Source organism: Ammospiza caudacuta, chromosome Z (assembly GCF_027887145.1).
Source record: "Ammospiza caudacuta isolate bAmmCau1 chromosome Z, bAmmCau1.pri, whole genome shotgun sequence".
In the NCBI taxonomy this organism is placed as follows: domain Eukaryota; kingdom Metazoa; phylum Chordata; class Aves; order Passeriformes; family Passerellidae; genus Ammospiza; species Ammospiza caudacuta.
The window spans coordinates 86,038,346-86,056,199 of NC_080632.1; the positions used below are offsets into that span (position 1 = coordinate 86,038,346).

Sequence of the window (17,854 nt, forward strand, 5' to 3'; positions counted from 1 at the left end):
TAACCCACCTCAGCCAGGGGTGGAAGTGGGATCCCACCACGCCTGCCTCCCATGGCTCATCCAGGAGGAGCCATCAGAGGCAGATGGCCACCAAAGCCTTTATCCTTCAGAGCAGCTCATGGATTTGGGGCTGAAGGAGGTGGACGGGGTGATTCCAGCCAAGTGGCCACTTTTTGTACCCCGAAAGAATTACCAGATGGGGTCTGCAGGGATGCTGGGGAGTCAGCCCAAACCTGCTGGCCAATGTGAGTGACCTTCAACTTGGAGTACCCTGTCATATGTCACCACCTTCTCTTTTGAACCAACTACAGGGAAGAAACAGCATTTCTACTTGCTGTCAAGGATGCTATCACCATCAACACACCAGTAGTGAACATCTTTTCCAGAAAGATCCCTCGAGACACGCAGCAGGGATATTTGCACACCCGAATTTTTCCCACCAACACTGCAGATTTGGGGACACGCGAGTGTTTTCTAAATTTTTCTCATCACTATCACATAAGAATTTGAGGGAATTAAGGACAGAACTTCAGACATTTCTGAATGGTCAGCGGCAGCGAATTCTGACTCTTTGGTTTGAAACGACTTTTTCATTTCAAAATTCCCACTTGTTCATTTTTTCAAAGCAAGGGTTTAATAAAAGCTCAGTATTGAAATATTACTGATTCTTCTAAAACTTTTCCTTCACCTTTTCAAGCAACTGAAGTTAAAATACTCAAAATAGGCTTTGGTTCTCCTTTTGAAACTTTGAAATAGCTAAAGAACCAAAATAAGTAAAATCCCCCTTTTCCACCTAGCTTTGCGCTAGGTGTTCAATCTCCTTTTTTTTTTTAATGTTTTTAATGTTTTTAAGGTCCCAACTCATGCTGCAGGTCAGAGCTTTCACCAGCCCTGTAAATCTGATATACTGCTGAGAAAGGCAGCGGCCAGTATCCTCCCTCTCTCCCTCTCCCAGTAAGGCTGCTATACCTCCCCTTTATCCCTTGTAGAATAAATATTGTCACCAGACATGGGAATTAATTAAGAAGAAAAAAAAAAAAAACAAAACCAGAAAGAAAACAAAAAGGTCCTTTTGACCAAAAGGGCCAAGGAATGCAACAAAACAAACCCAAGTCTGGACGGCTTGTCAGTGTCCAGCGAGCTCCTTGTGTGGGAAAATGGGGAACATTTCCCACAGAAAAGCCATCTCGTGGTGATGGCCGAGCCCTGGACTAAGGCAAGTGACATTTTTAGGGGTGTTCAAGAGAGCAGCAGTCCTGGCCTGGCCTTCCCAGATGGAGCCATGAGTGGAGGGATGGGACAGGGAGTGCCTGATGGCCCCAAAGTCTAAAGTGCTGGTGGCCATGGGGCACAGCACCTGCCCATGCCCTGCTCGCCCCAGGGACAGCCTCGTGCCCCGAGCCCCATGGCAGTGAGAGGACAAAGAGCTTCTCGGGAGCCTGATGATGCAGAAGGGTGGGTGGGAGCCTTGCTGGGATGGGAGCAGATGCATGGTGGGACCAGGCGCGGGTTTAGTTGCTGGCCTCTGAGATGGGAGCCACGTGGCCAAGCCCCGCCAAGCCACTGAAGCCTGTGCTCCAAGGGTTGGGGAGAGGGAAGAAGGGTTGGGCAGCGAGGTTTTCATTGTGGCCCAGGGCGAAGGCGAAGATGCCCGCGTTCCTCTCCATGTCCATCTGGGCCCGCCTGAAGAGCTTCATCTGCGTCTCTTCGATCTGGCTCTCCAGCTCCTGCAGGCTGAAGGGCGCCTTGGCCCCGCTCAGGAAGTGCTTGGGGCTGGGCCCGGGAAGGCACATGGCCGTGCTGCCGAGGTGGCCGCTCATCTCCTCCAGCGCGGGCGGCATCATGAAGCCGCTCTCCATGGGCGGGCCCCCGGGCGCGAAGAGCAGGCCGGCCGCCCGCCACGCCGCCGGCTTGCGGCCGCGCCGGGGCCGCGCGATGCGGCAGCTCTGCCGCTTGATGTGGCGGTGCAGGTGGTCGGAGCGGGTGAAGCTCTTGTAGCAGAACTCGCACTGGTAGGGCCGGATGCCCGTGTGGATGCGCATGTGGTTCTTCAGGTCGTAGTTGTGCACAAACTTGGCGTTGCAGTGGATGCACAGGTATGGCCGCTCGCCCGTGTGCTTCCGCATGTGGATTTTTAGCTTGTCCTGCCTGCAAAAGAAAAGGTGCTTGGTCAGGCGGTGTGGGCCGGAAGGGTTGGGATTGCTCTTTTTGGGATTGGCTCCCCGGCTGGGATCAGGGTGATGGAAGGGTGGAGATGGGAAGGCCCTCATCATAGGGCCTCTCCCAATGTATGGATGGTCTTGCAGGTGATGTTCGCGTTCGCCTTTTCTTTCCTTGGCACTAAAACACCATACACACAGAGCCCTCCATGTAAGGAGTTTGCAGCCCATCCCAGAGAGTTCAAAATAGCTCAAATTGGAGGGGAAAAAAATCATCCCTGTAATAAACCTAAAAAACACAGAATCATTAACGCTGGAGAAGACCTAAGATCATCAAGTCCAACCACACCACCAGTCAAGGCCACCACTGACCCATGTCCCCAAGTGCCAGATCCAGATGGCTTTTAAATCCCTTCAGGGATGGAGATTCCACTACTGCCTTGGGCAGCTGTGCCAGGGCCGGACAGATCTTTCAGGTAAGACATTTTTCCTGATTTTCCAAGCTCAGCTCTCCCTGACACAACTTGAGGCTGCTCCCTCTTGTTCTGTCCCTTGTTCCCTGGGAGAAGAGCCTGATCCCCACTAGGCTACATCCTCCTTCCACATACTTGTAAAAAGCAAGATTCTAAATATGGGAATATATCTATATATAATTAAATCTGGGATTATTAAATAAATACAGCCCTGTTCCAGCCTGCAAATAATGAAATCAGTTGGGATTTGAGAACCTGGAAATGCAGGACAATACTGCTTAAATTCAGTCCCTCTCGGAGCCGATTTTCCTCTCCTTTTATTCTTACAGTGACCACATGGTGTCTCAGGAGCTTTCTTTTGGAGCAGGAGCAGCACAGAGGGTGATGCTGCCAGAGGTGCAGCATCCAGGCTCTCTGCCCTTCCCTGCCAGGGTCTCCAAGGCCAGCACACATCCAACCTCCCACACAGCTTGGAGAAGTTTTTCAAGTCCAGCCATGGAATATTGTAATATCCATCCCAATGGCACTTATTTACAAATATTTATATATGTATTTTTAAGGGGAACATCTAAAAGCGAGAATATTTTCCCATATGGGCAATCCAATCACTGCTTTTTCCCAAAAAAATAAATGTTTCCTTCTGCAGCCAAAATCCAAAAAAAACAAAATCACAGCTAAAGAGTATGATTATAAAAAGTGAAGCTGATTATGGCCCAGCTGAGCTGAACATTGCTTCCTGGGTTGCACCAGTGGTGTTCAAGTAAAGAGCAAAGTGGGAAAATTCATATTGCTTTCCAAAATTATTTCAGTATGAACCCTCCAACATAATAGTATTGAGGCTAAAAATATGTAGAACATGTGGAGTAATTTCATTATTAGATATAAAAAATCTATTATATATTACAGATATGTCATATAAAACTATACGGTGTATTTTAGCATAAACAGTAAAGAATATACAATTCATTATTGTTTTAAAATATAATTATATTATAAATTAAATAATGTTAATATATATTATGATGATTTAATTTATATAACATAAAAACCAGACAAAAATCTGTTTCTTCTGGAAGGTCAAGCCCTCAAAACTTGTAAGGTGCTGCCTCTGAACTAGTTTTTGTCACCCAGCCCATATTGAAACAGTTTTTGGTGACGTGCCCAGCAGCACAGAGGTGTTGGCCACACCGTGAGGAATGCAGCTCTGGGCTGGGCATCCCTGCACACCATCAAGGATGCAAAGGAGTTTCCCTAGCAGGAGAGTGACTTCTTCACGAGATGATGCTTTATTGCTCTTGGGAGACTGATCCCAGCCTGGCCCTGCACCTACAAATTTTTTAGGGAGACACGGAAAAAAATGCATCCCTCAGTCCCTGTGCCAAGCTCAGGTCAACTTCCCACTGTGGCATCTTTAAATCTGGTGCTACCCCGAGGTTTTCACAACAGTGCATTTTCTCTGCAGGGGCTGGAGCCAGTGCTCAGCAGCAGACAAAGCAGCAGCAGGGAGAATTTCACCCCGAACGGCGAAGTCGCGCGCGGATGAGCGCGGGGGCTCGTGCTGCGAAGGGGGGGCAGTGTTAATAAAAAGCAGAGCTGCCGACCCCACCTATAATTTAATTTAAACCTCTGTAGGTAATGTTTAACCTAGCAGGATCGCTTTTCCTAATAAACACGCTGCGTGCCAGGACTGTATAATGTAAATACAGGCAAAGCTCTTTTCAGGCTATTACCCATCTCCGGCAGCAGACAGGGAGAAACCCAGTCCTCCCTGGCCCGGCAGCATCTCCAGGGAACGCAAGGGAGGTTTGTGGAGCTGCTCAGAGGCTGGGAGGGTGAGGTGCTCTGTGGTGAAACACCCCAGGGGGATGTGCCATGGGGAACACGGGGTTTGTGAGCTGGGAGCTGGGCTGGAGGCTCGCTCCGACGGAGATCCGCACTCTGTGTGTGTGAATAACCTTAATGCAATTGCATTAGGAGAGCGATTAGGGCTCTGTGAGCTGTCACAACACAAATAATAGGAACAAATAATGTTAACCTTTCCAGCTGGAACAGTATCTCCTTGAGCACTCTGGGGTTGTCTTGGTGGAAAAGCTGAAATATTTGCCGCTTTCTCCGGCGTTCTAGTGGGGTGGAAAGCAGACTAGAAGCTGAGCAGTCTTTGTTTAAGGAAAAAATAATTAATGAGCCATTAAATGAAGTCCTGCTTCCTGTGATCAGATGTCCGTGGGCAGCAGGAGGGGCAGGTCCAGGTGCACGCAGGGTCCTTGCTGGGGGATGAGAGACCCCACTGATGTGGAGGGGAAGGGATCTGCTGGGGAGGTTGGGGCACTCCTCACCCCAGGAAAATATACCTTCTCCATTTCCCCAGCAGATTTTCACCTCCACAGTGCCTTAAATGCAGAAGAATTGCAAAGGACTGATTCACACTGAGATTCCATTTGAGAACCTCTGCTTCCCTGCACTCTCACTCCCAGGGGACCCCAGAAGGGACCATCTGAGCCTGCACCTCCCCAGTGAAGGCACCGTGGGTGCAAGTCCAATGCTTTCAGAGAGCATGGGATTCCCCCCCTCCTCCGAGAGCAAAACACTTAATCCAAGTGGCAGCACTCAGGAAATCCCAGTAGAAATCTCTTTCTGCATCTCAACCACTCCACTTTGCTTAAAACTACACCTTTTCCTAAAAGAGAGCTCTCACACCAGAGTAATGATGAAAACAGCTAAGAAAACCCCACCCCAAACAAAGCCAATTAGCTGCACGCTATTCAAAATCCTTCCAAATGCATTTAAAAAGAAATCAATATTTTAATATATCCACTTTGCTCAGGGTGTTAAAGAAAGAAAACACCTTCTAGCACCCAGCTCTGCATGGAGTGACCCACAAGACCAGTTTTCATTAGTCATGTTGGGGGACTGCACTGTTGGACAAGTCTCAGTTTTCTGATTTTTTTTCCCCTTGGATGAAGTCCCCCTACCCCTGTGCCCTGTGTTTAGAAGATGCTGAGCACATGGGGGATGTTGAAACTATCAGGTTTAGTCCTGTATTAGTAATGGGTGATGCTAGACCAGCTCTGTGTGGAGTTTTCAACCTCCACCACCACGCTGATATAACTTGTCTGGATTAGGCTTTATGCCTCAGTTTCCCTGAACTAAGTGAACAACGCTGCCTTTGCCTGTAAATGACTTTGGAAGCCCTCTGGGAGGGCTCAGCTCTATATTCCTGTTACAGGGAAGATGTCAGTGATGGATCTAGGCAGGCTAGTTCCTCACCAAAAATTAGCACCTGCAGCAGCACACACAAGAGAGCGACAGGGACCACAGGATGGGGCTGGCCAGGCTGTCCCTCCAGTCACAGGGCTGAACCCACCCCACAGAGAGAACAGTGCTAACCTGGGGCTGCAGCACCAGCAGGAGCCAGATCCAAATTCCTGCAGGCAGGAATTATCACCATGCAGTGGCCTTTCCCCTGCAAATACCAGGGTGAGATGGCTCACGCTGCACATGCCCGCCCGAGGCACGATGCTCCCCGCATTATAATATGGTGTCTGCTGTGTTAATGGAGGGGAGCATGGAAATTTATTTTCAGGTCAAATTCTCATCATCTGCATATCTTCCATTCGTATATTATCATAGGGACAGGAGAAGAAAAGACAGGCTGAATGCAGGAGCACCCCAGGTGTCCGGCCATTGTCAGGAGCTCGCCTCTGCCTACTGTGCAGATTATTTTCCTCTGGTTTTCTCACCCCAGCTTAATAGGGCTCTCTCTCTCTCTCACATGCAGCCAGGAGCTGAAATACCATGCTCTTGTCAGAAAGCTTTATTATTATGGTAAAGATTGTTCTCATTAGATATTAATTATACTCAGCAAGAGCAGGTCCAGGAATCTATTTGTCTCTGCTCACCGATTAAATTTGCCCAGCTTTGCAGAGCACGGTTTCAGGCTGGAACATTACATTTGCACAGCTAAATACAACTTGGCAAGAGAAGTTGCAGCTGCCCCATCTCTGGAAGTGTCCCAGGCTAGGGTGGACAGTGATGGGAGCAACCTGGGATAGTGGATGGTGTCTCTGCCCACGGTAGGGGGTGGAACTGGATGAACTCTAAAGTCATTTCCAGCCCAAACCATTCCATGATTCTGTGAGTCCAGCTGTTCCCCAGCACTGCCAAGTCCACCAGACCATGTCCCCAGGTGTCACACTTACACATCTTTTATATCCTTTCAGGGATGGGGGCTCCTCCACTGCCCTGGACAGGCTGTTACAGTGCTTTGCATGAAGAAATTGTTCCTAATATCCAACCCCCTGGTGACGCTTGAGGACGTTTCCCCTTATCCTGCCATTTTTTACTTTGGGGAAGAGACTGAGACCCCAACTGCGCTACTAAGACATAATAATTAGGGCCACTCCAGCCCCAGAAAGCCCAGAGAGCCCAGATACTGTCACGTCCCAATGTGTGCAATTTGGTTGTGGTCTACACTGATGCCAAAAAGTGCAAACCCAAACTAATTACATCCTGTGGCTAAATGGCCCTCCCAATTCAGTGCATCTCTCAGCACATTAGAGATGAAGCGTCCTTGGCTGTTTGACCATCTGTTTTCCAGCTCACTCTGATCCCACTGTGGTGAACTATGGTGAGGTTGAAAATATCCTGTTACTTATTTAAGCTTTTGTCCAGCAAGGGATGGATCCAGTGAGCTGTGGATGTCATCCACAACCCACAAAAATCAGTAGGTTCTTTTTCTTCCTCCACCCTCCCTTCCTCCCTTTTTATTTTTTCTAAGGGGACAGAGATCATGCCCTGCTTTCCTCCCTACATTTATTCTGGGACAAAAACTCTGGTGAGTTTTCTCTGATGAGCAGCAGAGAAATCACTCATGGGTTATGATGTGGCCCCTCCAGCCCCACCCCACTCCCCACACACAGCAGAGGTGACCAACACACACCTGGTAAAGCGAACTTCACAGATATTGCACATATAGGGCTTCTCCCCCGTGTGGGTCCTCATGTGCCTGGGCAGCTTGCCAGCCCCCATGATGACTTTGTTACAGATGGGACACTGCTGGGACGCCTTGGGCTTTATTTTCCTCTCTTCCTCCAGGGACCATGGGGGGAAAACTCCTCCAAACTGGGTAGCACTTAAGAAATTGAGATAAGTGCTATAGTCAGTCTCTGCCTTAATATGCCCTAAGGGAGCTGCTGGTGTGTTGGCAAACATGTCCTTGAAGAAGTCATTAGGGAAAGGAGGTGGAGGTAGGTCTTCCTTCTCCTCCTCTTCCTTGATCTTCCTCTTTTTGATCACCAGATCCAAGGGGCCGTTGTCTACTTGTGGCTCCTCGAGCTGGGGGAAGGAGTTGAAGTCGCCGTTCCACAGGTGGGGGAAGAAGCTGGGGGCGAAAGGAGACAGAGCTGGCCTCCGTTCTGGGATGTTTGCCTTAGGGTACAAGTTTTCACTCAGCAAGGACTCTATGGAGAAGTCTCGTATCATGCCCAAGTGTCCAGAGGAGTTACTGGCTGGGAAGTGATTTGGAAAATCTTTAGGTGCTTCTGTGTAAGCTTCTTCAGTGAGATCGGACTCAGAAGGGCTTTGGTGGCAGCTTACTTCTTGCACATCAGTTCGGTTCTCCTGATTGACAAAATCTTCCACTTCCTCCTCCTCCTCTTCCTCCTCGTCTTCTTCTTCATCTTCATCGTCGTCGTCGTCCTCTTTGTCATCTTCCTCCTCAGCCTCCCTGTCAGGCTCCATGATCTCAAGGCAGACATTGATGATGCTCTGGATCTCCAGCATCTTGGCGGCGCTGAGGATGTGCTTGACGTTTGAGGTGGTGATGGTGAGGGTTGAGGTGTAGGCGAACTCGAGGATGGCAGAAAGTGCTTCAGGCTTGACAAAGTCAATCTCGTAAACATAGGGCTGGTCCGTTAAAGTGCCGGTAGTGAAGAGTTTTTTGAAGTACTTGCTGCAGGCGGCCAGGACGGAGCGGTGGGTGCGGTACTCCTGGTCCTGCACGATGAGGATGACATCGCACAGGAGCCCGTCGTGCCGCTGCTCGTTCAGGCCGCACAGCACCTCGCTGCTGTGGTTCGGGAATGGGATCCCGATAAGATCTTCAATGCCATTGGCCATATTCTCATTTAGTGCCCTAGGACAAAGCACCAACAGCAGAGCGTTAGCAGGGCATTACCAACTGATAATGCCTTCCCTCCTCTGCCTCACCTGCCATCACCTCCTGCCTGCATGTCTCCGTGCATCTCCAGGGCACCTTCAGCTCCTTCCAGATCCTCTGCTTCCATACCCATCTCCTCATCTCCTTCTCAATTCCCACCCTGCTCACCTTTTCACAATCTCCACAAGCTCCCTCTTCTCTCTCACACCCCTCCCCCAGGAACCTTGTGCAATGACTCCCTACCCACCACATTTCTTCTGCGTTCTCCTGAAGCCAGCATTGTTCCAGGCACACGTTGGATTTGCCCTGCCAGGAGCTATGTGGGGAAAGTGATGCTGTATTGCTGACACTGCCAAGAGCCAGCACCTACACTGCTTGAAAGAGATGAGCCAGGGAGTGCCCAAATCATCTACGTGATTGTTTCTGGGGCTGGTATAAGTGGACATCCCATAGAGGAGGGTCACGGCTTCCTGCAGGAGCAGGAGAGCAATCCTTATGGATCTTCAGTTCTGCTTCATGCCTGGAAGCTATGACATGTCACCTCACATGAGGATATGCCATGTAGGAATGTCCTGCTGAGGGATCTGGGAATGGGGAGGAAAGCAAGGATTTGTGTCACAGTGTGTACCTAAACACTCAGGAAGACAACCAGGTAGCAAGGACCTGGCCAGACACAGAGTTGTCTGCTATCTCTTCCCATGAGCTGAGCTCTCTCCATTCCCAATCCTGCTTGGACTTGTCAGCATGGTATCAAAATGCCCCGTGCATCTGGCAGACTTCTTCCCCTGCTAGAGCAGCTTTAGCTTCAAAGGAAAACTCGGAAGCAAAAAGCCCACACCCAAGAGGAAAACCTGATTCTTTTTTTTTTTTTTTGTTGTTTTTTTTTTGCCATTTTTTAATCTGTAAGATGTTTCCTCTTTCACATGGCTTCAGCAGCCCTTCCACATAAGAAATCCCAGGAAAGGAAAGCGATTTCCTCCAGCAGGCGACGAATACATTAATCCCCTCACAGACAGAATACATCAAACAGACAGAATAACTTTGAATACACTAACTCTTGGAAACCCCCAGGACACAGAGCATGTGTTCATGCAGTGTCACCTCTACCAGCCCTGGCCCTGCTGCAGGTAGACACTTGGTTCACAGCCAAGGGACAGAGCAGTTAATCTCCAGGAGAACTCAGGGCACGTGAAAGCAGAACTGCAGCCCCCCTCCATCCCTTTTGCGAGGCTGACATCACCAGGCAGGTTCCCCAGTTCCACACCACACCACCTCTGCAGCTCTCCTGGGATCCACTGCCATGTCCTCGCTATCCTTCCCTGCTCAGTTTATGGCTCTGCTGATTCCAAACCTCCAAACCTCCTTCCAAGCCACCAGCAGTAGGGACTCGGTTTACTTCAGATGGCTCCTGCCCTCCCAGCTGCCTTGGGGATGGAAAGAGCCTGGTCTGAATGGAGGCTCTGCATGAAAACCTGCACTTCACCTTGGCCAGAAACCCTTGGGAAGCCTGGGAGGCCTGTAGAGGGGATCAGATTCAGCAGCAAACATTCCCGTGGGAAAAGGAACGCCGTCTCCCTTTTCCTCCCTCCCCAGGGAGACCTTGCAGGTATCTTCCCCACACTTATCCAGCACTGCCAAAAACGGGTGTGTGGGAGCCAGAGAGTGAAGGTCTCAGAGGATGATGCAACCTGCAGGGAGGTGATGGACCACAGGCCTGGGCGGAGCCACAGGGATGGGGGACAGTGACCATGCTCAGTGAATGCTCACAGGGATGGGGGACAGTGTCCAGCTGTCCATGCTCAGGGAAGCCTCACAGGGATGGGGACAGTGTCCAGCTGTCCATGCTCAGGGAAGCCTCACAGGGATGGGGACAGTGTCCAGCTGTCCATGCTCAGGGAAGCCTCACAGGGATGGGGACAGTGTCCAGCTGTCCATGCTTGGTGAATGCTCACAGGGATGGGGACAGTGTCCAGCTGTCCATGCTTGGTGAATGCTCACAGGGATGGGGACAGTGTCCAGCTGTCCATGCTCAGGGAAGCCTCACAGGGATGGGGACAGTGTCCAGCTGTCCATGCTCAGGGAAGCCTCACAGGGGCTGGAGGGCAGCCCCAGCCATGGGAGCCCTCTCCCGCCAGCTCCCCAAGCCTGGAGCTGGGCAGAGGAACCAGGAATCACACCCAGCTCTGGTCATTTTCAGCGGAGGGAGGATGCTCCAGCCCCTCATCCCATGGTGTGCCCATTACCTCCACGCTAATTACGTCTGTTGTCTGAAACAAATTGATTCATTACAGGGTGCTGTGCTTAACCATGTTAACCAGCAACGCTCCTCTGCGATCCCGACCAGCTCTGTATCAAATCCTCCTTGAAAATCGCCGATAAATGACAGTAAATCTAATACCTTCTCCAAGTGGAGTGTAAGATAATAAATAACCCCTGAGCCAGGGAGGAAAAGACAGCTTCCTTTCTAGGGCTTTGTATCCCGAATAATAAGCGTGAGCAATTAAATTTCTATTGCTGTTTTTATCATCTACTCATTTATTTTTGTTTGGAAGGAGCCTGAGTGTTAAAGGAGCTTCTTGCATGAAGGAACGTGTCTTCCTATTTTCATCTTTCACTGCCAGATCACCCTAAGTGCCAAAAATCAGAACAGCAGAATATCAGGCTACCCTGAGAAATGTTTTTATAGAGGGTTTTTTCTGGACACTAGGCTTCATTCTCCCTAATTAGTGGCTTATTTGCTCGACAGCAAGAAAAATTAGAATTGGGAGATTGGGGTGTACAAATGCATAGTTACATATAATTTATATGTATAAAATATATTTTAAAAATTACGGGGTTTTGGTGGAAATTAGCTATTTTTCCTTTCTTATCCCTCCCTGGTCCTCCTGAGATGTGGCTCTGTTAACTGCAGCGTTTAGGCAAGCCGATAACTTTACAGGATGCTGGCAAAATTGAAGGTGATTCATGTCATTTAAACCGGGGGTGAGGGGGGGGGAGAGGGAGAGAAACAGCCCATTCATTTGCATGCATTTGCATTTTTTAAACTCTCAGAGTGGTTTGACAGCTCTGGAGCTCAGCGAGCTTGAGAAATGACCTTATGGTTCCCATGCCCCCGGGGAGGTTGATGGCCAGAGGCTGGAAGTGTGCTGAGCCTGACGTTTTCTTTCCTTCCCCTCCCTCCTCTCCCTCCTCCTGCACTCCCCCCTTCCCATCCCCAAGCCAAGGGTGGGGTCCTCAATAATAACAGGCTTAAAAATAGCCTCTGATGGTGACAAATGTCACCAGAGCATGCACGCACACACACACACACACACACACGTAAATGCTGAGCAGGCGACATGGAGTTAAACAGCAAAATCCCATTTTATAATAGAAAATTACAGCATTGTTAAAATAAACTGGAGGGAGATGGTGGAAAGGGTGGAGGGCACCTAAGATAAATGTATTCTGCAGATGATGTTGTGAAACATTGCGTTTATGGTCATGCTTAAAACTCATTCATTACTTTCTTGCCAGGAAAAGCCCCACTTATAAAAAAATGATGGTGGGATACTGGACTGTTTCCCTCAAACATTCTGCCAACAGATTTAGACACCTGAAGCTGCAACAGGCAAAAAAAGAGGGGTTGTTGGGGGCTAAGATTTGTCCTCTTTTTGGGTGAAAAACGCCAGATACAAGCCATGGACTACAGCAATTATCATAAACCACCTGCAATGTGCACTCCCTGGGTGACCCAGAGCTCATCCAGGCACTCTGCTGCTCAAAACCTCCTTTTTTTTTCTTTAGTAATCTTTTTTCCTCCAACCTCCTTCACTATAACACTGAAGGATCTCAGCATCTCCAAACCAGCAATGTAAAACTGAAATACCAGAGAGAGGCGAAATGCTGATTTTAGCACCGCGCTAAGTAAAAACCAGAAGTACACTCAATAGGTTATAACGACACATGCACAGAAACCAGATAAAGCAAACTCGTGTTGCCTCTGCTTGTTTGTAGGGGTGGAAGTGGAGCACTGACACAGCCTGGAGCAGCCCTAGGAGATGTGCCAGCCCTGGGCAGGGACAGCATCCTGCCCCTGGCTCTCAGCGCTGCTCAATGGCAGGAGCAGGAGGCCTGTGACCTGTGAGGGCTCCTCACCAGCACTGCCCTTGCCCATCTCCTTCCTCAGCCCGGTGACAACGCCCTGGAAAGCTGAGCCCTTGGAGGAGTTGAAGGCTGCCAGGGGGAGCCCAGGCTTGTGCGAGGTGTGGCTGCTGGTTCAGGGATGGGGGATGTCCCCTTCCCATGCACGGGGACAGCGCTTCGCACCCTGAGTCTTGGCTGGGAGATGCAATTTTGGCTTTTAATTGCTTGCTGACACACAATGTAATTGCTGTAACATGCAGTGTTTCAATATTTTAATACTCTAATATTTTAATATATTAATATTCTGGTACATTAATATTTTATTATTTGCTTATTTTAGATATTTATAATTTTGCATTAATATTGTATACGTTCATATTTTTTGTGTTTTTATTTCGTATTTTCGTTATTTGCATTGAGATTTTTCTTTAAAATGTGCATTGCTTGGCCTTCTCTTTGCTGTGATTTTCCCTCAGGTAAGTGCTGGCTCCTGACTGTGTTTCTTTTTTCTGTGCCTCCAGTGGCTCTCTGTGGGACTGCCCCCCCAAGATATGGGGGTGCCCCAGGGCAAGCAGGGGATGCAAAGCAGCTGCCCCCCCATGCCAGGCTCATTCTGCATTCAGCACAGTGGAGGAAGGAGCCTCAGGCTCTGGCTGATCTCTGCCTGCTCCTGGTGTCAAAATGTCATTTTTCCAGGCAAAACAAGGTGTCTCCAGTTCCTCCCTTCACCCAGCCTGTGTGTGTAGAGGGATTCAGGGTGCAAGGCCAGGGGCAAGGCTTGGGGTTGAGCATCCCTGACCACTGCTCCCCCATCCCAGCCAGCTGCTGGCCCCCCCTTCCTGAGCTGACACAAAACTCCTGCAGGAATTCCAGCTCTACCCCTGAAGCATGAGACCACCCAGCAGAGCATCCGAGAGGTGTCAGGACCAGGCTTTGGGGTGCTGAGCACGCCAGGCCACCCCAGGCTGCTGACCCTGTCAGGAGAGGGAGTCAGAGAACCACAGATTGAATCTCAGAATGGTTTGGGCTGGAAAGGGACTTAAACCCCATCTCCTTCCACCCCCTGCCATGGGCAGGGACACCTCCCACTGTCCCAGGCTGCTCCAAGCCCCATCCAGCCTGGCCTGGGACACTTCCAAGGATGGGAGAATCAGGAGGAGATCTCAACACCTTTCCTCACCCTGATTTATTTTCTATCACCACCTCCCCAGCCCGGGGTGCTCAGCACCCTGAGGCTCAGATGCTTTGGCTCTGCTGCTCTGCTACCTGCACCTCTTTCCCAATCCCTGCTCCAGGCTGCAGGAGCGGAGGCAGCAGCCAGGGTGGGCTGGCTGCTCTCCCTCTGCATCCACCCATGGATGTGCCAACCTGCCTGCTACATCCATCAGCCCATAAATATATATGTGGGTTATTTTTTTCTTTCCCCCCCAGTTTTATTTGTGTCTCTTCATAATGAGGCAATTAAAATGTGCGTGTGAGATCACCATAATCTGTCAAAATATTACAGCTTCTTTCACTGGGGTATGCTGGCCAGTGATTGATCACTCCTGCTGCTGTTACTTGGTGGAAAAACACTGGCACATGGTGCCCAGAGAGGCTGTGGCTGCCCCTGGATCCCTGGAAGTGCCCAGGACAAGGCTGAACAGGGCTTGGAGCAACCTGAGATAGTGGAAGGTGTCCCTGCCCATGGCAGGGGGCTTGGACACAGCAGTCACTTCAAACCCAAACCAAACTCTGATTCTATTTTGGTGCAATAGGGATGCTGAGGCTCTGTTCCTGCATCCACAACCTTGAGCAAGTCACTTGTGCAAATGTCCTCGAGCAAAGCCACCCACACTGACACCCCATCCACAGCCAGCCCCACAGGGACAACACCACTGCCTTGGCCAAGCACTTCACTCCAATTGGGAGCACCAAGAAAGACTTGGGATCCCCAAATGCCAATTTGAAGGCAAGCAGAGAGGTGGGATTACCTTTTTATTTGAAAATGAAGGAAGGTGCAACACCTAAAAGAGGTAACTATTGCCTTTATATTTATTCCTTTCTATGGGGGCACACCTCCCCTCTGAACATCCTGTCTCCAGAGGAACATGTTATTAAACCACCCACCCCAGCAGCACGCATTTCTGCCCTCCAGCAGGAAGGTGGGGCATGGAGCTGCCTGCCTTTCAATCACTTCCCTGGGATGCCTGGAATGATGAGGAAAATGTGGCGACATTGACCACTGCCTCCCTCGTAAGAAAATCACCGGAATTCTGAGGGACACCACGCCTCTGCAGACCCAAACTGGTTCTGTGTGTGAGAAATCACCATGGTTCTGAGGGACACCACCCTCTGCGGGCCCAAATTGGTTCTGTGCAAGGGAAATCACCATGGTTCTGAGGGACACGACTCCTCTGCAGGCCCAGATTGGTTCTGTGGGACACCATCCCTCTGGAGACCCAAACTGGTTCTGTGCAAGAGAAATCACCATGGTTCTGAGGGACATGACTCCTCTGCAGGCCCAAATTGGTTCTGAGGGACACCACCCCTCTGCAGACCCAAAGGTGGTTCTGTGCAAGGGAAATCACTGTGGTTCTGTGTGAGGGAAATCACCATGATTCTGATGGACACCACCCCTCTGCAGACCCAAATTGGTTCTGTGTGTGAGAAATCACCACGGTTCTGAGGGATACCAGCCCTCTGCAGACCCAAAGATGGTTCTGTATGAGGGAAATCACCCCAATTCTGAGGGACACCGTCCCTCTGCAGACCCAAACTGGTTCTGTGTGAGGGAAATCACCACAGTTCTGAAGGATACCAGCCCTCTGCAGGTCCAAAGATTGTTCCGAGGGACACCGCCCATCTGCAGACCCAAAGATGGCTCTGTGTGAGAGACATCATCACAGTTCTGAGGGACACCACCCCTCTGCAGATCCAAATTGGTTCTGTGCAAGGGAAATCACTGTTGTTCTGTGTGAGGGAAATCACCATGATTCTGAGGGACACCACCCTCTGCAGACTCAAAGATAGTTCTGTGTGAGGGAAACCACCCCAATTCTGAGGGACACCATCCCTCTGCAGACCCAAATTGGTTCTGTGTGAGGGAAATCACCCCAGTTCTGAGTGACACCACCCCTCTACAGGCCCAAAGGTGGTTCTATGCAAGGAAAATCACCATGGTTCTGAGGGACTGTATCCCTCTTCAGACCCAAAGGCGGTTCTGTGTGAGGGAACCACCTCCCAGCAACACCAGCAGGGTTTTACTTCTCCAGGAACTGTGACCAGTCTGGGGGACACGGGGTTGAGCTGGGAAAGTCTGGGGTGGTCGGCTTTCAATTGAGTTCATCCACACAGAAATTAAGATCATGCCAAAAACCCATGGATTGTGCTTGGATCTGGACAGAGCAGAAGAGGGAAGATGCTTCCAAAGCGATGCTTTGGCCAGGAAGGATGCACAGAAGGTGGCATTCTCCCTGCTGGCAGCACGGATGGGAGGCAGCCCCGGGGGTGGGCGCAGAGGTGGCAGCACCCCAAAGGTCTCCTGGCAAATGGAACAGCTCAGCACAGTTTGGAGAGATGCTCTGTGGGACATCAGGGGAAAGGCCAAGCAGAGTCCCTGACACAGATGGAGACCTCGCTGTGCTGCCAGGAGGAGAGGGGTGGCCAAGGAGCCCAGCCCTCCACAGGATGTGTGAGATGGAAGAGCCCCAGCAGTCGAGCATGGTTTGATCACATAATTAAAGTGGTCAGGCTTCAGGGAGTGAAATCCCAGGGGTGACCTTCACCCTGCTATTTCTTCATTACTTACTGGACTTGTCAGAATTCATACTAATCTCTGAACAAAATCCTTGGGCATACAAGGATTCATCCGTACCAACATCTGGCTGGCAAGTTGAGCCCATGTGAACTATTTATATTTGCACATACTATATAAAACTGACCTTTTTCCAGCTGGAACTACTAGTTTCCTATAAGCAGGCCACAAAAAAAGCCATATTCATTGAAGTCCCATCAGGGAGTCCAAAACAAAAGGTGCTTTAGAAAAATCTCCAGAGTTTCCAGTGATCCCAACAGTAACCCTTTCTCTTCCCAATTTCCAAAATCCATGCAGGAGTTTATCCAGCCAAGCAGATCTGGGGCACATCAGTACTGGAGATCTGCTGGAATCTCTGGTACAGCATCACTTGGGAAGCTCCACAGGGATTATTTGCTTAGGAGGGTGCCACTCATTTGCTCACCAGGATGTGGAGGCCAAAGCAGCTCCTGTGCCCTGTGTGAATCCATCCCAGGGAATTTCTAAACCCTCCTTACACACCTCAGCAAATGTATACCCTTGAACAAATCCACCCCTGCAGGCTTACTCCAGCTACCCAGAGCCTACATGAAATACTCTGTACTTCATCAACTTTGTTTGCATACAGATATGATCTGGCAAAATTGCAAATTACGAATGAAATCACCCCTCAGCCTGCTGAACAGTTGGGTGCTGCTGGTTGTAATGGGAATTTGCTGCTGCTCCACGACCACCAGGACCTGACCCCAGTCCATATAAAACTCGATTTCCTGTCCTCAGTTCCTCTCTGGGGAGGAACCTGTGGCTGAAGTTGAGCTCTTGGGTGGCACAGGGTGATGAAGAGGTTGAGCTCATGGCAGGATGCTGGAGGTACCTGCTCTTTAAGTTCCTTCAACCCAAACCCATTCTGTGATCACATCACCAAGTCCCATGCCCCTCCCATTTCCCTGGAACCAGTTCTCAGCCCCAGATAAACACCAACACGAGCCCTGTCATGGCAAGAATAGAATTCAGTGTCTGCTGTAATTGAAGGGCCATGTTTTCACTTTGGTTTCCTTTTCCCAGCTTCCTTAAATTGCCCGTCACACTGCCCAGTTTCAGAATTTATATAAAGCTCCAAAATCAGGAGCTCCAGGTCTTTTCTGGGTGGCAGCTTGATGAAGTC

General features: G+C 49.9%; 1 protein-coding gene across 1 annotated transcript in view; it reads right to left on the reverse strand.

The window, feature by feature from the left end:
• Positions 1–1,091: 1,091 nt before the first annotated feature.
• ZBTB7C (zinc finger and BTB domain containing 7C) overlaps positions 1,092–17,854 on the reverse strand; it is a 36,905-nt gene continuing 20,142 nt past the window's right edge. The window contains exons 2-3 of the mRNA XM_058824235.1: positions 7,572–8,765; positions 1,092–2,148 (exon numbers count right to left, since the gene is read on the reverse strand). Coding sequence (XP_058680218.1) covers positions 1,512–2,148; positions 7,572–8,765 — 1,831 coding nt within the window. The 3' untranslated portion in view covers positions 1,092–1,511. The remainder of the gene's footprint in view (positions 2,149–7,571; positions 8,766–17,854) is intronic.